The sequence below is a fragment of the Vicugna pacos genome, chromosome 6, assembly GCF_048564905.1.
Source record: "Vicugna pacos chromosome 6, VicPac4, whole genome shotgun sequence".
Taxonomy (NCBI): domain Eukaryota; kingdom Metazoa; phylum Chordata; class Mammalia; order Artiodactyla; family Camelidae; genus Vicugna; species Vicugna pacos.
This window is the reverse complement of record NC_132992.1, coordinates 76,216,657-76,239,633: the sequence shown is the minus strand read 5'-3', so window position 1 is coordinate 76,239,633 and position 22,977 is coordinate 76,216,657. Positions and strand designations below refer to the sequence as shown.

General features: G+C 33.9%; 1 protein-coding gene across 10 annotated transcripts in view; it reads left to right on the top strand.

Annotated features, from left to right (window-relative positions):
- CEP128 (centrosomal protein 128) overlaps positions 1-22,977 on the top strand; it is a 359,486-nt gene that overhangs the window by 64,309 nt on the left and 272,200 nt on the right. For all 10 annotated transcript variants that reach the window (XM_072963536.1, XM_072963534.1, XM_072963531.1 and 7 more), the window contains 3 exons: positions 15,413-15,499; positions 18,181-18,255; positions 19,848-19,977. In XM_072963536.1, coding sequence (XP_072819637.1) covers positions 15,413-15,499; positions 18,181-18,255; positions 19,848-19,977 — 292 coding nt within the window. The remainder of the gene's footprint in view (positions 1-15,412; positions 15,500-18,180; positions 18,256-19,847; positions 19,978-22,977) is intronic.

Below are 22,977 nucleotides of genomic sequence, written 5' to 3'. Positions count from 1 at the left end.
CTGTTTTGACCTAGTACCATCATCAATTTTTGTAAGTGTTCTATGAGTAAAAAAATTAAATTTTGTGTTTTTTTTTTTTTTTGAATGCAGAGTTTGTGTTTCTGTGACACACATACACACTCTCTCTCTCATATAAGCTTAGTAGGCCAGGTTTGCAAATTTTGTTGTTGTACTATGTTCTTATTAAATATGTCAATCTAAAGCCTCCTGTTACAATAGGATTGTCTGTTTTTCCCTGTGATTATTTTCAGTTTTGTTCTGTTTTTTGACTGTGGTTTCATGGATATAATTTAATTACTTCTTAGTCAATTATTTTTTTAATTATTATATAGTGTTCCTCTTGACATTAGGATTCATTTACTTTTTTCATGACATGATTTTTCTTCTTTATTTTAATCTTTTCTCTGTAGTTTTATTTTTGTTTGTTTCTTAGAAACACCTTATAGGTGAACTTCAAAAAGTCTTCTCTAATAAATTGTGTCTTTTAATGCTTGGGTTAGTCAGTTTACGCTTAGGATTACCGATACATTTGGAAATGTTTTTGTCATTTTATTTGTTTCTTAACTTCTCTTTGTGTTTTTTCTTCCCCTTCTTATCTTATATTGGATTGAAATGTGTTGTATATTTATTTTTATACTTTCTGCTGGCTTTGAAGCTATAGATATTATTTCCATTCTTCAGGTGTTTATTCTAAAATTTTTAAACATTACTTAGTTAACTGAAAATTATTCTAAGAAATATGTGTTCCATCCACAGTGACTTCCTCTCGGTGTGTTATTGAAAACTTTTTCTTCCAACTCTCAGCATAACTTATCCCTTTTCATCCTTCTCTTAAGAAGGAAGAGAGAACTTCCTTCCCCCCTTTTCTGGAATAACCCTTTTCTACCCCCCTGCTTCTTATCATGTCACGTTACTTTATTTTGTAAATAGCACTTCAAGTCACCTGTAATTGTGCTTTACTTGTTACGTTGTTGTTCGTCCTCTCCCCTAGCACCTTCTTCCACTGGCGGGAACTTTGTCCATCAACCCTGTTTCTGGGGCATGTAGTACAGTGTTGACAACACAGCGGACGTTCTATGAATAGATGTTTAAAGAATGAAGGCTGCTTTCAAATGTGAATGACCATTTAGCTGCACATAACATTCTTGGTAAAAACAAAACTTTTTTTCTTTCAGAGGTTTGTAGACATTGTTGTATTATTCTGCTGCTCTTATTCCTACAGAAAGAAAGTGCAGGTCAACACGTTTTAACTTCTTTAAAGTTTAATATGTAGCAGTTTAAATGCTTTAACAAAAACCTCACAAATATTCTTCAAGAATTCAGACAGTCACAATTACATTTTAAATATTTTAACTTTATAAAAAGAACATTTGATACAGTATGTTACTGTTGAAATTCTATTGAAAATTTAGGACAGTTGGATTTTTGCTATCTGAGTGTTTAACAAAGTTAGGAAAAAAATAGAACTGCTCAGTTACATGAAATCTAAAAGTAAGACCTCTTGAAATATTAATTATGGATTTCTGAAGACTTTATTTAATTGTTCCCAATCATTATGGGTCAGCAACAGATGCTGACTGATTTGGGTTTGGGGACATTGCAAATAATGGACCAAAAAGACTTTTTCAGAAACTTTGCAGCTACGTTGTTTTCTTTTTAAATTTTCAGAACCTTTGTAAGGAAAGTTCTTTTAAGATTTTTCACATAATTTGTATTTAAATGTTTCAAATTTCGATGATAAAAATCAAAGGATAAATTCTTCATAGAGAATTACTGCATGTTTTTGACCACTAGTCGTCAGTATTGAACCATCAGTTGTGACCCTGCAGGCATCATTTATTAAAGTCGCTAAACTTTGTTGAAAAATGATTATAATTTGTATACACACCTCATGTCTTAGGGCTCCCTGAAAGTGTGCTTAGCACTAACATTGCAACTGGAAAAATCTAATTATTTAACTATTACCATTTGAAAACTTAAATTTAAAAGTGTTGCTTTCTACTGTTGAAAAATAAAATATGGCATATTGAGTATTATATATTAAGACATCTGTTATATTTAACACTAAAACTGTCATTTCTATGCCTTTGTGTTAGAGTTTCATACTTCTTCTTTAGGGCTACAGTTCCTTTCTTTTCTCTCCCTCCCTCTGAGGAAAAATCTTTTTACGTATAATAAAACAATTAGAGACTATAATTTGATATGAGAGTTAATTTTGCTGGAATCGTGTAGTCTTATTCCCTTTTCACATTTCATATTTCTAAGCTACGCAGAAGCATCCCAAAGATACCTTTTCTACGTTTTTGTATTATGTAGATCTAAAGCTCTTTCCCCTAATTGTCATTTTCTTCTCCTTAACAGTCACTGTCTTTGCACCCTGTTGTCCACTCACCCCAGTTGTATTCATTTCCCGCTGATGTTCTAATGCTGTTTGTTCTCCCTTTGTTTGCTTGTTTATCTTTCCTTGATAGAAAAGCATTTTTAATAGCCCTAATATGACTCACTGCATTTGTAGTTAGTTTACGTTTCTACTCAGTACCCTGGGTTCTTTTTTTGTTTTTTTAATACTGAAACTGTAGTTTTATTTATTGTTCAAGAAATGAAAGACTGCTTAGGTTTTTCTAACATATCTGTGACCATATTATGGTTAAGTTAGAGCAGTAATATAGTTATAACCTTATTATGTAGTTGTCCAAAGGGCCCCATATGGTACTGAGAAAAAGTTACACGATTTCATGCTTATTAGCTGAGATTGTGATCATGAAGCATTGCTGGCCAGTATCAGTCCCGGATGGGGATCTACTTAGAGTGAAGCTGTGATTCAAAGCCACAAAGCCTGGGCAGACCTGGTTTCTGGAGCTCCATTTCCTGTTCTTTCCCCTCCTGACCTGTGAACTTTATAGAAGATGCTAAATCTTATCTCTTTGTATGATTCATACAAATAAGTAGGTCATGTGATTTATTTCCTCTTAAAAAGATGGCTACTCATCTTGCTGGTAAAATAATTTTAAGTTTTATTAAACATTTTTCTGTTTCTTTTATGTCCTTGCCTTCTCCATTTCCCCTGTTCTTCATATCTGGGCCACTATTGAATTCCGTCAGCTTTATCTTGAAAATATTTTCTGGATTGATGAGAATTCGCCCCCTCTACCCCCTGTCCTCTCCTTTATCACCTTGGGATTATTATCTCCTGCTTGGGCTGGCGCAGTAGCCTCCTTGCTTCCATTCTTAACCACCTTACAGTCTTTAACCCCATAGAATCAGGTGATACCACTTCTTCAAAACCCTTCAGTGTTTTTTTTTTTTTTGTCACATTCAGAATGAAATCTAAAATCCTCAGCCTACAAGGTCGCTCTGATATGGTCCCTGTCCTCCCTCTCAGCCTGATATTCTGTTGTTCTTCCACTTGCATCCTCTAGACCAACTACACTGGCTTTGCTTTTCCATGGGCGTGCCAGGCACCCTCCTGCTTCTGGACATTTGCACTTTCCATTCCAGAGTCAGGGATTTTGAACTTTGAAAGCAGTTGTTTTGCTTATGCCATCATATCATTCAGACTCTACTTCAGAAAGGCCTTATTAATTATCCTAGATCAGATTCCCCTTCATTGCTCTTGAGTCCCTTAAACTCCTCTTTTTTCTTTATAACACGTTTCCTTACTTGTCATCTGTCTACCATCTGTTCCCTTGAGCAGAATGCGGGCTTTATGAGGCAGACACTTTTTCTGCTCATTGCTTTGTCTCCAGCACCTAAAACAGTGCCTGGCAAAGAATAGAGGCCCAATGAGGGTTTCTTACAGGAATGAATGAATGAATGTTAAATTCTATTGTAGTCTGAACTATACATAGTGAGATATTCATGTGGCCAGTACCCTCATGTACCTACCGTGTGCCAGGTGCTGTGCTGGGGGCTAGTAATTTAAAGATACTTAAAATGCTGTATTGCTCTTTAGGGCTCTCAGTTTAACTGAGAAAACAGAAACGTTACCAATCACTGTAATTCAGTAAGTATGACTTCAGCTTTGCCAAGGCTCTGGAGTAGCTCAGAGAGGAAATAGGTACCCCTTCTTGGCCCTTTTGGGAAATTTGGGTGAAGGAGATGGCATTTTTACTGACATTTTGCATTTTCTTTTTTTTAACTTGAAATATAGTCGATTTACAATGTTGTGTTAATTTCTAGTGTACAGCATAGTGATTCAGTTTTGTATATTCCTTTTCATACTCTTTTTCATTAAGGCCATTACAAGATATTGAATATAGTTCCCTATGCTATACAGTAGGACTTCGTTGTTTATCTATTTTATATATAGTAGTTAGTAGCTATAAATCCCGAATTCCCAATTTATCCCAAATTCCCAGTTTATCCCCTGCTACCCACTCTTCCACCTGGTAACCATGAGTCTGTGACTGTTTTGTAAGGAAGTTCATTTGTGTCTTTTTTTCTTTTTTTTTAGATTCCACATATAAATGATAGCATATGGTATTTTTCTTTCTGTCTTAACTTCACTTAGTATGACAGTTTCTAGGTCCATCCCTGTTGCTGTAATATTTTGCATTTTCAAATCATTTGAGGCATTTCTTTTATGACTATGATTCTACTCCGTTGCTTATTGCTACATAATGAGCACTTTACCAATCTATGGCTGAGATACTTAAATTCTGATTTACTACACTTTTGATTCACAACATTGTTCTTTGTCTTGTCATTTTATGCCCTGCTAATTATTTCCTTCTCTCTTTTTTATGTTTGTTACTTGTGGGTTACTTATTTTTTTCTTTGCAAGATTAGAATAAACAATTCTTTTCTGTAAGGTTATTAAAAAACATTAATGTCAACATGCTAAAAGAAAGGAAATAGATGGAAAAGAATGATCAGCTATTACGGGATTTGTCTCAAAGCTGGTTACACACTATTTGGCACAGCTTTAAATGTGCAAGTCCTATACGTTTCATGTTTTTGAGTCTTCTTCTTTAGTCTTGTTCCTGCTTTCCCTTCTTGCCTTCCATACCGCCCACCCCCTTATTTAATCTAAAGTCTGTTTCATTAGGCTTTGATCATTTCAGATGATACTTAAACATTTTAAATATTCTTTCTGTGGAAAATATTTTTTACCCAAAACTTCTTACAGAAGTTGGAAGAGATCTTGGATGTCGTCTCTTTCAACCTTGTACTCACTCAATACTTGAGTTTCCCTTCACAGAGCAAACTTCCTGCATGGTTCATGGATATTACAGGCAAATCTTCACAAGCCATGTTATCTTTTTCATATTAGGAAATACTGGGAGTAATAGCTGACTGGATTAAAGAATGTCCCATTTTGATAGTATTTCTCAGGGGCCTACTATTTAATATTGGTAAGGCAAAAGTTGAAAGTTTAGAAATGTATTCCACATCAGAGAAGAGGTAACATATCAGCTGTTAACGTGCTAGTTAAGGCCTTTGGATTCCTTTGAAGGGTGCAGTTTTATGAGATGATGTATAGAAGTAAGTTGTCCTGAAATTCTTAAAATCTCATTTCTATGTAATTAACACTTACATCATGTCTTCCTTAGGCTTTTTACTTTCTTAAACAAATATTACCTAAGGCTGTTAATTATTATGTTTGTAATATGCTTTCTACCCTCTTTTACCTCCCCATTTCAACTATTTTTCTCCAAAATTCTCGCATGTATACTGACTTAGGTTTTCTTATTATTCAAGTGTTCTTGAATAATGAGTGTTTTTCAGGGTGTCCTGGTTGATTAGTTTGCTTGTGGTTTTCTTGATCCTACCCTCATTGATGTTAGTCCTCATGCAATTGTCTTGTCTCTCTCTCTTTTTTTCCCCAATGGTTTGCACTTCAGATTCTTGAAGAGTCGCTATTTATCTTATCATGGTCGTCATGGCCTCTGACTCATTTCACCTCTTTGTTTCGCCTATTCTTTTAGCACATGCATAGGTGTCCTTGTAAAACACCTCAAAGTCTGTTTGGAAATAGTTAAAGTTTACATTATAAATAAATACTCATTGCTTCTGTGAGTTGCATTTAAGTCTGACACCTATTTTATGTTTATACTACATATGACTAGATCTCAAATTATTATTTAATCACATTTATTTTGCTGTGTGTGCTTGTTTTTTCTCGCCAATCTTGTCATTGTACTTTATAACAAATAAGGCTAGTATGAGTCTGTGTGAGTCACTTTGTGTAGGGACCATATGCAAATAGACATTTAATGCTGTTAATGCTGTGACGATGATGAAAAATGTTTGTGTTCTTGTTGACTGAACAGCTGTCTGACAATAGTCTGAGATTTTCTGAGTGCAGGACTTATTTAATTTCCACTTTATGCTTTTCTTGAAGAGTGGAATGTGTCTGTCTATATTTTCAGCAAATTTATCCTAGACCATCTGTTTATAAAGCTCTTTTCCATCATTATCAATTAATATTTATTGGGCAAGTACTGAGTGCATAGTAATATTGTGCAAACAAAGATGACTTTGCTACAGATGGACTTATTCATAGACTTGGTACTGCTTCTTATTTTGATTAGGAAAAAGTGAAAAAAAAGAAAAAAACAGAAAACAACCAAAAAACTTCCCAAATCCAAAGACATAAAATAACATCCTCTAATTCTTAACAATGAAAGCTATTGTCTATTTACAGGGCCTTCTGCTCAAATACATGTAAAACTTGAGCAATTCTAAATTAAATTTCCGTAATTATCTGTGATCTTCTGTTTGTCAACAATTCTAACTCCATGGTCCTGCGTTTAGAAAGTCAAATGAAGTATCATATTGCTCTGGGATTTCTAATAAAACTATGAGTCTCTTTTTTGAGAAGAAACTACTTGGATAAAAACAGACCCTCCACTAAGAACGTTTGCTTTTTGATTTTGAAGGAAATCCTGGAAAGTGCACTTGTTGGGCTCACATTTAACTTTACTTGCAAGATTTTTTATTAAGTAAAAGATTGCATAAAAATGAAATCTCTTCCAGTAAAAACAATGGCATTTAGGGGAATAATACTCATTACCATTGTTGTTTTTGAATTAAAGAAGTCAGAAGACTTATATGTCTTTTCAGCATACCAACTTTGTAGGCAGCAATTAAGGTTTTGTTTTGCAGTTTGGCAAACTTAATAACATTTGAAGAATGAAATCCTGACACTAGTCAACAGGGTTTTACTTTTAAGTTATTTTTATAGTCATGGTAGTGGATTTTTGCTGATTCATCCATGGTCTCTGGCCTACTTAGTCTTCCATATGGCCTTTGGCTAAAGTTTAGGTAAAGACTATGGCTATGGAAGAGAGCAAAGGAAATTGGCTCTCATGGAGATTGAACCCATGACCTTGTTTGGCTTCATTGGCACAAGGTGTCATAACCAGTCACAGACTTCATAAATATGGACATAGTGGAACCAGTAAGTTTATTTATTTATCAGAGTAATTAGGTCAGTAATATGTGCTCATCTGTCCTACCACAATTAATTCCTATAAAAAAGCTCATTGGATACTTGAAATAATAAACATCTTATCATAAGACCAAAAATAAGAAAAAAACCCATCTAGGCTATTCTCAGAGAGAAACTTTGAGTTTTATGTTTCAAAACCTCAGGTATCTTTAAAGAGTATTATTTACAATTACAATTACCATCAGAAGAAGTAATAGCAATGTACTTAACTACTGATTAATCTTACTTAACTACATGATACCTGATACTACTCTACCCTTTGAGAAACAGGAATGGGTATATCTTGTGACTCCACTCACTATGTGCTGACCACTTCCATCTGGAAAATACACATAGTTCAACCGATAGACTTTAGACTCTCTCCCTTTGATATACTCCATATCTTCATGGTATCATAATGATAATGATCAATGTTGGATTCTCTTTGGACTTCTATCACACAGTTCTCCTTTCACTTATTAAAATGTTTTTAAATTGTAGGTATTGGTATAGAATTTTTGTTCCCTAGTTGTGGCTGAAAAATAAATTTCTTTGAAAAATTTAAGTAACATCCAGTTAGCTATTTTTGATATTGGTTCAGGGATTTAGAATATGAATGTATTGTTTTCTGCCTTGAAAAGAGGCTTAATTTTTTTTTGTTTATTTTGTTTTGGTTTTTGTTGGCACAGACAATCCCCAACTGGATGAACTTAAAGGCTAAAATTTTCCATGACTTTATTAGCTAGTTTTCATGTGGGAGGAATCTCTAACTTGATTTAGGAAAGAACACAATTTAGAAATTCACAAAACTTGACAGAAATAAAACCTGTGTTAATTGAAATGAGTAGTACTAGTTGTGAGCAGTAAAATCCTGCTGTGTTATGCATATATATTCCTTTTTAAAATATGTATTTTTATTGATGTTTGGTTTTAGAACTGTAATTTAGGTTTTCAAAAGAGAATTTTGGAAATAGTAGATTTTCATCTTTTAAAAAAGTTCCAGTTAAGTCAGATTCCCATTACAGTATTTTATTTCGTACTCAGTACTAAATGATGTTTTTTCTTGATTTGAAATATAACAAGTCCTTAAAGCTATTTAAAAAGTTTAAATACATAAATATAAATAACTTGTAACTGCAGTTTATAGCTAATGTGGTCTAATTTGGATCAGAATATCATTGTGAAGCTTAGAATATTTGTTTGCTGTTTTTTATTTTGAACCTACATGTAAAACTTAATTATAAAAAAATAACCAGATGACTTATTAAGTCATGAAAAGACATAGAGGAACCTTAAAGGCATATTACTAAGTGAAAGAAGCCAATTTGAAAAGAGTATACACTTTATGACTCTGACTACTTGACATTATAGAAACAAGAATATGGAGACAATAAAAACATCTGGGAGGGGAAAGATGAATAGGTGGAGCACAGAAGGTTTTAAGGACAGTAAAAATACTCTGTATGATACTGTAACGATGGATACATGTCATTAAACTTTTGCCCACTCATAGAATTTGTAACAGCAAGAATGAACCCTAATGTAAACCATGGACTTCGGGTGATTATGATGTGTTAGTGTTTAGATTCACCAGTTGTAACAAATGTACCACTTTGTTGGAGGATGTTGATAATGGGGGAGGTTATGCATGTGTGGGGGCTGAATGTATTTTGGAACTATCTGTGCTTTCCGCTTAATCTTGCTGTGAGCTTAAAACAGCTCTAAAAATATAAAGTCTTAAAACACACACACACAGATAGATATAAAGAGCAACTGTTTTTATTAATTCTAAGTAACATGACTTTTTCATTCTTTATTGTTACTGGAAAAAAAATTAACTTAAAAACTTAAGTTTGTACCTTTAATATAATATTATAGACCTATTGTTTGGTACGAGCAGATACTTGTTTTTCTATAGTCTTGTTGGTTTACCAATGAGTCATCTATGTGTTCTTGTCCTTGTGACCAAAGGCATGCAGTTGTAGCACTGCTGAGTGATTAGGATGAGACAAGATAGCTGATGTTCTTTTTTTTTTTTGGAAATTTCAGTGGCCTGTGTGGGAGTTAACATGTGACCTTTAATTCATTCCAATTCCATCATTCTTACCCAAGCTTGCTGGTCCATTTAAAGTAGACAAAGGGCCTTTAATTCCCTATTTGTTCTACATTTTTGAGTGTGTTATTTTTTAGAGCCTCTTGATAAACATGCCTGTTGTCAAAGTTGGGAGTTTTTATGGTCAGAGGAGATGTCTACAAACATTTCCTTTTTCTCCTTTCCCCCACTCTTTAAAAGAAAAGGCTGCATTTTTTTCTTTTTTTGATTATATATAACTGAACATTCACAATCATCTACCTCTAAAGAACTGCAGTAGTGCAATACCAAAATGTTAGTCTTTTTAATGGAAATAGGCACACTTAAGGAAAAGAAGAAAAAAATTGTTGTTATTAAAGATTTAAATGTGCTCCAGGGACCCTTTATTAAGGCTCAGTGCTGTTGCTGTGATCTTGAATGTGTAAAGACAATCTGAATCCAGGAACAGGGCACATGATAGCTTTATAGCAAAAACTGCTTTTAAGAAGAAACAAGCTTTAAAGGGCAAATGACATAGTAATAGAAATTCATTGGCTTTTTTTTTTCTTCTTCTCTTTTTATAACTGCTTTTACTGGGTCAGTTTTGATATAAGTCTAAGTTTCTTGATCTAAGTCAAATGGGAAAGAAATCCAGAGCAGACTTACACACTTAAAGAAGGTATTAAATAAGTTAAAGTTTGTTATCAAGGTTTAAAGGAATGGCTTGTAATTTTGATTGAGTTAATTTTAAAGCTTTTGTCATTGACTGTTATCTGTGTTTCTGAAATTTAAAGTACATTAACATGTATTTACTAGGTCTCAAGAGTTAGATTTTCTTTGTCTTTCATTTTAAAGTAGATAATGTAGAAAATAGGTTCGGTAAACTGGGCTAGAATATTTCTTGTGTGTTTGTTTACTTGTTGACTGGCTTATGTTGTATAAGAAGCAGAAATAACGTTTAAACTTAATGTCATTTCTAGATGATATGGTAGAAATGTAGTAATTTGCTTTGGATTGCTTCTCAATAGCTCACTTTTGCTCCTTTACTGAAAGCAATAGAATTTTAAGTTCTCATTGCCTAAATTTTCTAAGACTTACATATTCTTAGAGTAAAAGGAGAAATAAAAGAGAGAGGTACTATTAGATAATGTTTTAGGGAACAAGTAGAACTACAATATAGAAAAGTATATTAGTTTGGAAAAGTGACATTATATATAACTGGTCAGATGTTGAAGGTAGAAAATGAGTAGGAAAGGAAATTTTATTACAAATTCTTAGATATCCAAGAGATTTAGAGGTTCTTTTATTCTGCTAGTTCGTATATGGGAATTCAAATTAAAAAATACACAGTTGACTTTCAGAAGAATTGTTTTTATAGGGTATAATTCCATGTGCTAGAAAACACAATTTGATTAAAGTTAAGCCTATTAATTTTTATTCCTTTCACATCAAGGAAAATTGTTAATATTTATATTAATTATAAGAAATGAAGATTGAATATCTATTAGTATGAGAATGAAAATAATTATTTTCCAACTACTCTGTAAGGGGAATGGATCCTGGTAACTGATAGCTCTTTTCTTTATGGGGTGGGGAAAGTGGGGGTATCAGGCATGGTAATCAATATAGGTATTCAAAATTAAGAACTGGAATAGAGGCAGACTGCTCTGCATAATTGGGGGAGGAGGATTTAGAAGCCTGTGGGGAAGGTCCAGAAGCTGCAGAAACCAGTGAGGCTGGACAAGATGGTAAAGAAACAGGGGAGAAGGAGAATTCCTGGTTAGTGGAGTAGCCCAGGAGAATTAAGAGGATGACCACTGTTTAGTGAAGACTTGATGCGTGTACTCTATCCACTTATAGTCTTATGTAAATCCTACACCACTCATCAGTGTTTTTGGCATAAGCAGGTTATCTGGAGGTGAATGCAAAGAGGTTCAGCATTCTACTTAGTGGTGAGCACTGTCCTGAGAGTTAACTTACTAGGAATCTGGGTTGCATTAGGCTATAAGGTTCAATAGGGGAAAACTATAGGCCAGAAAAGAACTGGTAGTGTTAGAGCTGGTTGGAGATTGAGCTAAAATTGGTAGATGAGACTTTAAGGACACTTGCATACTTGTTTATTAGTGATTCTAACATGTTTCCACTTTTTTTTTTTCATATTCTCCCTCTGGTAGTTGGAGCTTAATTCTTCTCCCTTTGAGTGTGGGCTGGATTTAATGACTTGCTTCTAAAAATAGAGTATGAAAAAGAAAGAATTCTAACTTTATGGTAGGGAAATTTGGCAGACACCACCCTACCTTAATCAAGTGATCAAGTTTAACATCACTGGTCGTGAGTCATGTTGATATTATGTACCCTACAGTCTGATGCGCTGAGAAGGGCACTTACCTCTATGGTTTTCTGTCCTGGTTTTCTGAGCTGTGTCTAATCATGAGAAGACATCAGAAAAACCCAAATTGAGGGACTTTCTACAAAATACCTGACTTGAAGCTACCTGAAATATCTCATCAAAAATGTTGACATCATAAAAACAAGGAAAGACTAAGGAACTTCCACAGATCAGGGGAGACTGAAGAGATAAGCTGCTCTGCAGTATCCTATATTGGATCTTGGAACAAAAAGCATTTGACAGTTGAATAACATCTGTAGCTTAACGGTTTTGTAATTTAACTGTGTTAAGTTTCCATAAACCTATGTGGTTATGTAAGATGTCGATTTTAGGGAAAGCTAGGCAAAAACTTTATGGGAACTCTGAGCTATCTTTACGACCATTCTGTAAATTTAAATTATTTCAAAATTTAAAAAAAAAGAACCTTAAGCCCACTCAGAGGATTTTTTCCTAAAGAAAAGACCAAAATGATGACTGTGAAACAGGAAAGAGTTATTAACTCTTTGACTTAAATGCCCAAATAAATATTTATTTTCCAACGTCACTACAGCATGATAATTGTTTTCCCAGAGAGAGACAACCTGGTGCTTGAGAAAATATGGTGGTTAAGAAGGATGGAGGAAATCTGGAAAACTTTCATGTTTGTGATGAACAGAGTTGGCCGTTTGCAGAATGAAGTTGTTATTCAGAGATTATAATGGGATATTTATTAATCTATTCAATACCTTATGTTTACCACCTAAAAAGTGCCAAGTACTGTGTTAGAAATAAAATGTGATCATGACAGATGAGGTCCCTGGCTTTCTGAAGCTTACACCATAGAGACACCAAAGCTTTTGTATTACTCTTTGGAAATATAAACCTCTGGATGTACAAGGATTATTTTGGATGTCTAAGTAAAAATAAGCATATAAATGAGTTAAACATTTTTAATGCATTTAATCAAAGTTAAATATGTAAACACTTGGGAAATGTTAGTATATCTTTCTTGGTTGGGTTTTTTTTCTTTTTTTGATGTAAAATGTAGTAGGATTTTTAAAATGTAAGTTTTGGAACTCATGAAAAAGAGACAGAAGTGGATTAATTCCAGTTAGTAAAATGGAAAATTTTCTTCACTGGATATTTTGTGGAGTTTACATTCTTAAGTAAGTTAAACTCTTTGAGATGCAGCATGAAGTTAAGTCAAGCTTTAAAAGCTTAGCAGGTGACTCCTTCTGTTTCTCTTATACTCAGTAAGCAGAGGACAGAGGAGGAAACAATCTGGACGTGAAGAAATGCACCAGATCACATTGGAAGGATCTTAGCAACTACTGGTTGACAGTTGCAGAGTCTTCCAGGTTAGGTTTTGAATTCAGCTTTGGAAGTGAATGGCTCTTATATTTGGGACAAGCCCGTCTTGCTTGAAGTTGTTTTTGGCCTCAAGTGACATCACCTGGGTTGGGTGAGCCTTCACTGCATACTCATTGGAAGTGACTTCTGTTTGGAGTTTGAATCCAGAAGAGGACATTGACTATTTATAGTTTGATGAGCCTTATCAACTACCTAAGGAAGTCTTCCTCATAATCTCCCCTCTGTAGAAAAACCCAGGGTAGTTTTTTAGTTCAATAAGAGAACACTGAAAAGATAACCAATTAAGTTTAACTCATTAAAAAAAAAGATGAGGGGCACTAGATTAGAATGATGATGTTGAAGAATAAGATAGTTCAAATATTATAAAATGAATTGATTAAAAATACAGCAACAATTCATATCTTTTTTCTTTGTATTTCTCCCTCCCTCCTCCCTCCCCTCTCCCCTTGCCCCTATTACATTACGTGGGTTAGACTGAAGAAGCAGGGAAAGAAAAGGATGCCAACAGTAATTTTCAAGTTTCTAGGATAACTTTGTTCAGGAAAAATTTATAAACACATTCCATCTGCCAAAATTGAATAGATGATACATACATAATATTATTACAAATTCCACTTACCCTACAATGAAGAACATATATTAGACATCAAAATTATTTGGCAGTTACCTGAACAGCATTATGATTTGTCATACTCTATCAATTGTTAACCATTTAGTAATCATAATGGTTGTCTTTTATTGTACATTTTAATGCTTTACAAGTATCAAATTATTTAGTCTTCATATCCAGCCTATAATCTTGATATTATTATTTCAACATAGAGAGGCAATACCATTCAGTGGTTAAGAAGCAGTCAGCCTGAGTCTGTGTCCTGTCTCTGTCATGAATGAGGGGAATGACTTTGGGCAAGTTACTCAACTCCTTGTACCCCAACTTCTCTCTTAATAAAATTAGCTTAATAACTCATGGAATTAACATAAAGATTAAATGTGTATATTCAATATATGTAATGTATTTAATATATATAAGAAGAATCATCCCTGGACAATGTTTTATAGAAAATACTGTAACAGTGCTTTTATATTATACTCAAAACAAAACTTTTATTTTGATGATGTCTCTGCCTTTTTACTCAGTTGTTTTTTATTAGTAGAGTAGGAGCCAGACAGAGGGAGCTGTAATCTCATGGATGAGGGGCATGGTTATTTTATGTATACTTATACTAGTAGCCCATAGCACAGTGCCTGGCACATGGTAACTACACTTTGGAGATATTTGCTGAATATATGAGTTAATGAAATTGGGATATGATTGATTATACTTGCATCAAAACAATTTTAACATGTTTTGCTGTTTGCCTAACAATAGTTTTTCTGAGCATCATAAAACTTCTGGAAATTTGGCTTTTCTGTTTGGATGGCCTCTACACATACATCTTTTTAAGTCTAAATGCTAAAATTGTCAAAAAATGTTTTAAACAAATGGAATGCCTTTTAGATGTTATAAAAGATTGCTCCAAGTACAATTTTTTTCGTGAAGTTTAATTTTGTTTTAACATAGAAACAAACCAAAACAAACACTTTTGTGGTTAACTTTTGAAATTTATATTAAAGTTCTCTTTTCCACTTTATGAAAGAGAAAAATGTGGAAAAGAATGTTTTCTTTGCTCTATGTGAAATATGGTTTGAAGAGCCAATTATATGTTGTGATAAAATGTCATGTATGTAATAATGATACAACAAGCATCTTTCTACCTTGATGAGATTTTTTTTTAGGATTTGAAAAGCTGATGAACTAGTTTTTGGTATTATGTCTAAATAGTTGAGTAGATAATGTAACCTTTAAATACTGTTATTTCAGCAGGCAGTAAAATTTTTGTTTCCAAGAAAACTTAGCTGTCTAAGCTCTCTAAATGTGTTTCAAAATTCCCAAAGATGGGAAAAAGTCAAACTAAGGGAAATTAATTAGGAAAATCAGAAAGCTGTTTATATTTGATCATCAATGAGATGATCTCAGGGCTTCAGTAAATAAGCAGGTTGTAATTCTGTTGTATGTTTTGTACAACTCATAATCATCTTCCTCAGCCCTTTCTTAATAGATCCTATTAATATCTTTCAGTTTTATATGTATTTTGGAATAATACTTATTTTCCCACCTCTTTCCTTCTAGGCATTGAAGAAACAAGAAGCTAAAGCAGGCAGGAATGAGGGAGAAATGAAAAATAAGCTAAGACAAACTGAAACTGAGAAGAGTAAAGTAAGATTTTGAAAATTATCTTTCAAAGAGTAATGCTGTCTGGGGCCAGTAAGATTGATTGAATGCCTTGAAAAATGTCCCTAAGATCATTTGCTAGAACACAGTGGAGCCTTTGTGTTGATGCTGAGTCACTTGGCTTGAGGGCTGTGCCACTCTCTGCTACTTGTTCTCAGAAACATACATAGGTCGTTTGCTACCTTGTCTTCTGTCCCCTCTCCTTTTCTAGAGGCAAACTGAACTTGACCATTCCTTTCTGGAGAACATTTAAAGAGCTTGACTTTGCTTTAGGGTTCGGAAAGACCTGTTGTTTGAAGGCAGGGTATTTTGCATATATTTGTTCTCATTATAGAAGATAAGCATAGGTAGCAGCCTAGTTTGGAAAAATCCTCTGTTCTTATTAAACACTAAGGACCTTTGACAAATATTCATGTCCGCGAACCTATAAAGCCTCGCACTTTGGAGCTAGAGAGCAATTCAGAGGCCAAGCAACTCTCTCCTGTTTGCAAACGAGTAGATTTAAGGATGAGCTCAAGATAGGAATGATAAGGTGAAAAATTTGCTTCTGATATAATGCTCTTTACTCAATATTGCCTTTTCTATGTACCATTAACTTTTAAATTTTATTTCACCAACTTATGTAAAGTTAAGTGTACATACACACTGCTTTCATGGTGAGCAAGGTATGTCAGGTCATCACATTTGCCCTTTGGAAGTTGAGACTGCTGATGCTACCAGGGATCATGCCCAATGTGGGACTTGGTAGATTTTGAAACCATTTTGACTTTGGAGCGATTTCTTCCCTCCTTATTTCTCTACAGAAACAAGAGAACAGGTTGGATAATATTTTGTGTGGATTCTCTGATTTCACATATATTTTACAGTTGACCTTTGAACCATAAGGGCTTGTTCTGTGCAGTCAGAAACTCATATGTAACATACAGTCAGCCCTCTGTATTTGCAGTTTCTCTGTAGCCACAGTTCCGTATCCAGGAATTCAACCAGCTGTAGGTCCTGTAGTACTGCAGTATTTACTATTGAGAAAAGTTCATGTATAAGGGAACCTGCGCAGTTCAAATCTGTGTTGTTCAAGGTCAACTCTACTTTTAAAAATACGTGGTATTTATTTTATGATCGGCATGTGTGGTTTTTAAAAATTATGTAACTGAATTAAAATTGTTTTGAAATAATAGATTCATAAGGTATTACAAAGCAAAATGTACCATGTGCCATTCACCTAATTTTTCTCAATGATAACGTTATGTATAATTGCCATCCAATATCAAAATCTGGAAATTGACACGTTTCTAGTGCACAGAACTTGTGTACATTTCAACAGCTTTATGTTCACTCGTTTGTGTGTTGAGTGTCTGTGTGTGTATGTCTATGCAATTTTGTCTCATGAGTATAAGTATCTGATGAATAATATCTTATTACAAATTTGATTTCACAAAACAACCTTAGTCTTAGAAAATACAAACATTCCAGTATATGTAAGCTCTGGATTTTTAACAAACAAGTGTCCCATCTGTAGGGGAACAAAAATAATTTTCCCTCTACCCTTCTAGGTTCTTTGAATGATCTAGTAATTAAATTGATATAAGACAGATTAACAGAAGAAAAACAAATTTAATTTTGTATATATGAGAGCCCCGTAGAAATATGAGACTCAGAGACAGCCAGGCAGTTGAGGCTTATCTACCATCCTGAGCCATGGAAAGAAGGGCCTGCGGCTTCAAAGGGGGAGGAGACAGTTCACAGGAAGATGAGAAGAGCATATGTTTGGTAAACAAATATTTACCCTGTCATGCAGATAAGTCTTTCACACATAGAAAGTTATCTTTGGTAATGGCCCTCTTTCTGGTACAGACCCAGACCCCCTTTCTAAATTTTTTTATGCAGTTAAGGGGAAGGTAAAAAGCTTTTCCTGAGTCTGCTGGGTTTTGATCGCCTTCAGCTCAGAATAATACTTATGCCAAAGAGGCATATTCTGGGGTAGCATGTTCTGCTCTGCTTCATATCCTATTTATCAACTTGAAGTAAGCTAGGCACATTCAGACTTTGGTTTTAGTTACCATAACAGCACATTTTCTCTGAATATTTATCTAATGGCAGTATTAATAAGGAAGTTTTAAGTCTTATTCTGAATTTAGATATTTATAAATTTTAGAAATGTTATAAATATTGGAAATATTAGGAATATAAGACTATTAAGAATATACAAAAATCACCAACTGGATGAAATACACTTTGAGTCATTGTGTCCTTGAAATTGAGTTCATCTGATATTACCTGTAGCAGTTTAAAGAAAAAATTGCTTTAGAATTTACATTAAAATGATTTAGAACTGAAGGGATATCAGAAGTTGTCTAATATAAAATCCTTATTTTAGAAGTAACAGAAAGGAGACCCAAGGAAAAGAGATTTAAACAGGGTCATAACTGAGATGGAACTGACTAGAGCCCAGACCTCTTAAGGTCTGGTCTGGTTCACTTTTTGTTATTCAATTACCATTATTTTAATTGAAGCATTGATAGATGTTTATAATAAGATATTTATCCTTTTATACTAGCTGTAAAAATCTGAAAAATTTCCCACTTTTCTCCTCTTAAACTGTGCCTGTAATAATTTAGTTATCTTCTGTCCCATTGGACATTTTTCTTTATCCTTGGTTGAAATTCTAGCTTGAACAGGAATTGGAGCTATCTCGAAAGTTATTGAATCAGTCAGAAGGCAGCAGAGAAACACTTTTGCATCAGGTAAGTCCATGCAAACTATGATAATCTGCTTTTAAATTAAATCAGAATTGAATCTCCTTCCCTATTAAATGTCTTTGTGAAAGGGAGAAAAAAACCCTAGGTCTAGAAAAATGTTTTCCTAGGGAATGTATAGTAGCACACATAAGCAAAAGATGAAATCCTTTCAGGAAGTTTCAGAAAAAGCTAACACGGAACACTAGCCCACGTTCCCACTGTAACAGTGTATCTTGCTGATTGCTGCTTTAACTTGGGAATTCTCTCTCAGCATAACCAGTATAAAAATGAGACTGGATGTGTAAGATAAAATTTTCCCAGGAGCTTAATTTTATTCAAGGAGGTATTTGGAGAGTGACGGCGGAAGTAAAATACATAAAACAGACTCCTGCATGTTCAGGTTACTTTGAATGCATCATTGTCTGATATTCATGTTTTGTAGATGCTACCTGCCTCCTTTTAACCAGTGATAAGGCTTAATTTTAAAGCATAACATTTTGCAGCCCATTGGCCCATAATGGGAGTTTGGTGCTTCTGATATTTAAAGTTCAATATCTTGAAATAGCCATCTTACACACTTTAGATAAGGGCATGTGGGTTTCTAACTGCCTTTCTGCCTACGTTTAATATAAATTGCAATTGTATCTAACTGTGTTTTGAGGTATGGGTTACATAAATCACTATGTAATATGCTAGGTAGGCAAGATGTCAGGCATCATAAATGTTCAGGAGTATTATGTTTTGACAATTAGCACTGAAAATACACCATAGCACCTGTTTTACGTGGCTTTATTCTGTAGTCAGTGATCCAATGGAATTAATGTTGGCAAATTTTAGACTTTCTTTTTAGAAGTTTATATTTGTATTCAATTCCTTCTGATTTTTTTTTTTTTGGAGAACTCTGCCTTATAATTTCTAACCTTATCTTTTGAAATAAGAGATTTCTATATTCTGGTTATCATTGTGAGTTAAGCTGAGTCTTTCTGCCACTGCCAATTTGTTTCATCGTCATTGGGGACATGCCTGCTATGTGGTAGACAATTTGCTGGTCTCCAGAAATAGAAAGATAAATAAAATAGTACCTGACCTCAAGGAGTTTATGGTTTATTCAATAGCATTTATTGCATTTATTTTGAGCAGTACTTTGATATCAAAATATGCTAAATTGTGATCATTTCACTTGAGTTTACCAATCAATAGACTATTTTTACATGAAAGAAAATAAGGGAAGAATTTAAAACATACAGTATTTAATTGAAGGTGGTTTGGGTTAATAATAGTAGAGTGGACGGAAGTCAAAATAAGGGACTTTTAAATAAATGTGGTCAAATTCTTTGTCACAGTAGACACAGAGAAGGAGGAGAACACATTCATTGTTTGTGGAACGAATGGGAGGAATAAAGAAATGGAGCAAGAGACTGTTCCACTGTGCTTGGCATAACAAGAAGGTTAACCTGGCTTCAACTTGTGTTCACAATAGCCCATTAGAAGTAAATTTTTTCCCCTAGGAAAATAACTTCTAGTAGTTTTTAAGTTCAGCTTTTTTTTTTCAGCTTTTAAAACTGATAGAAGTTTCATTTTTGACCATATGTATTTAGGTAGAAGAACTCCGAACACAACTTATGAAAGCAGAAGGCGATCAAAAGGGTTTACAACAAGTATCTCAGATTTCCAAGCAACAATCAAACCATCAGGATGAACAAGGAGATGACTGGAGGTTTAGGAGAGGTATAATTCTGATTTGTAAATATGTGGGGCTCTTTTGATCTTTCTTAAATAATTGCTATTTTCAGAATTGCATTCCTTATGCTATGTTCTTTTCATCCTATTTCTTGATCTACTACAAGGTTTTCTAAGTTAATCATAATTTAGCATCCAATTTTTTGAAAGTACTTAATTTTTAAATTTCATGTTTACAACGGTATTGAGTGGAAGGTACAGAGATTTCCCATATATCCCCAGCTTCTACACATGCACAGCTTCCCCTTCTGTCAACATCCTCACCAGAGTGGAATATTTGTTACAACTGATGAACCTACATTAACACATCATTATCATCCAAAGTTCATATTCTACATTAGGATTTACTCTTAGTGTTGTGTGTTCTATAGGATTGCACAAATATATAATGACATGTATCCACCATTATAGTATCATAGAGTATTTTCACTGCCCTAAAAATTCTCTGTGCTTCACTATTCATCCCTCTCTCCACCCGAACTCTGGCAAACATTGATCTTTTTATATATCTCTAGTTTTGCCTTTTCCAGAATCTAATATATTGGCTTCTTTCACTTAGCAGTATGCCTTTAAAATTCTTCCATGTCTTTTCATGGCTTGGTAGCTTTTTTTTTTTTTCAAAGCTCTGCAAAATATTTCATTGTTTAGATGTACCACAGTTATTTATCCATTCACCCACTGAAGCCAGTCTTGGTTGATTTCAAGTTTTGGCAATTATGAATAAAGCTTCTATAAGCTAAACATTGGTGTGCAGATTTTTGTGTGGACATAAGTTTTCATCTCTTTCGAGTAAATACAAAGACTGTGATTGCTGGATCATACAGTAGGAGTATGTTTAGTTCTGTGAGAATCTTCCAAACTGTCTTCCAAAATGGCTGTATCATTTTTCACTCCACCATCAATAAATAAGAGTTCCTGCTCTACATCCTTGTCAGCATTTGCTGTTGTCAGTGTTCTGGATTTTGGCCATTCAGGTAGGTTTGTAGTGGTATCTTACTGCTTTCATTTGCCTTTCCCTGATAACATATGATGTGTAGGATCTGTTCATATGATTATTTGCTATCTATGTATCTTATTTTGGTGAGATATTCATTAAGGTCTTTGGCCCATTTTTTATTATGATTGTTTTTTTCTTGTTGAATTTTAAGAGTCCTTTCTATCTTTTGGCTATCAGTCCTTTACCAGATATGTCCTTGCAAATAATTTCTCACTGTCTGTGGCTTGTGTTTTCATTCTCTTGACAATGTCTTTTGCAGAGCTGAAGTTTTTAATTTTAACAAAATCCGTCTTATCAATTCTTTCCTTCATGTATTGTGACTTTGGTGTTATATCTAAAAAGTCATCATCAAACCTCAGACTATTTTCTTCTCATGTTGTAGGAGTTTTATAATTTTTCATTTTGCATTTAGATCTATAGTCCATTTTGAATTAATTTTTGTGACAGTTATAAGATCTGTTTCTAGATTCATTTTTTTGCATATGAGTGTCCAGTTGTCCCAACACTGTTGATAAAACTATCTTTTCTTCATTGTATTGCCTTTGCTCCTTTGTCCAAGATAGGTTGACTATTTTTATGTGGGCCTACTTCTGGACTCTATTCTGTCGCATTGACCTATTTGTCTATATATATGTTTTGGCCAGTCTCACACTGTTTTGTTGGATTGTGTCAGTCTCCCAACTTTTTTCTTCTCCTTCAGTATTGCGTCAGCTGTTCTGGATTCTTTGCCATTCCAAGTAACTTTAGAATTAGGTTGTCAGTATACACAAAATAACGTGCTGGAATTTTGATTGGGATTACGTTGAATCTACTGACAATGTTGAGAAGAACTGACATTTTGACAGTGTTGAGTCTTCCTGTCCATGAACATACAATATCTCTCCATTTATTTTATCTTTGATTTCTTTCATCAGTTTTGTAGTTTTCAGTATGCAGATATTGTTAGATTTATTCGTAAGTGTTTCATTCTTTTTGATGGTAACATAAATGGTATTTGTGTCTTTAATTTCCAGTTTCACTTGTTGCTGATATTAACATCCAATTTTAATATCTTCTTTGCTTGATTTTTAAGCCCATTTCAGTTGTCAGACCTGCTTATTTCATGAGGCTTTCTCTTAGGAAGAGCCAGCAAAGCCTTAGTGTTTTTTTTTAGCTTCCTGTTTCTGCGCCTAAATGTACGTGTGTGTGTGTATATACTTGTCCTTGTACTTAAATTGGAAATGCCCCTATGTTTTTCACTTTCTCTTATCTAATTTTCAGTATGTACAAACAATTAAAATTAAGATTCTATCTCTTTTGTTACCTGGAGATTGACGACAAAAATAAATCACATTGCAGAAGTGGTCATGAACCATATGAATGACTTTTTCTTATATGAGTTAGGAAGGCTTTTTGTTTGAGAACTATTAGAATGCCTTTTCAGTTGATTAATGTTGTGAAATTTAATGACTCCTGGGTTTATTTCTTTTTAAATGTTTGTGTTTAATAGAAATGGTGATAATTGAGATTTTATAATGATTCTAACAAACTATTTCAGATTGTTCTGTAAATCATTTCAATATTGAGACTTTTTACTTAGATGCCTAAATTATTGTAGAAACTCTTCTACATATTTTATGTTACAGATTACCTCACACGTAACTCAATGTGTTGCCTAAGTTAGAATTTCCTCATTGGCAGAAAATTGCCACTGGAGGCAAATTTTGACATACATATTCTAATATATTTGCATGCGCATTAAGTTCATGTAAGTTTCATGCCTTAGCTATCACTTAAAATGATGATCCCGAAACCCAGCTCCACTCACTCTCCTAACCTTCACCCTTCCAGATGGAGTTGCTCATTAGGCATCTCTATATGCTGTTCTGGAATGCTCAGTCATCCGATTTACAACTGATTTCAACCTTTCCTGAAAACCTGTTTTAATTTCTTATCTCAGTTGACCACATCACTCTTTATCTGAATACGCCTAAAATACAAAGAACATCCAA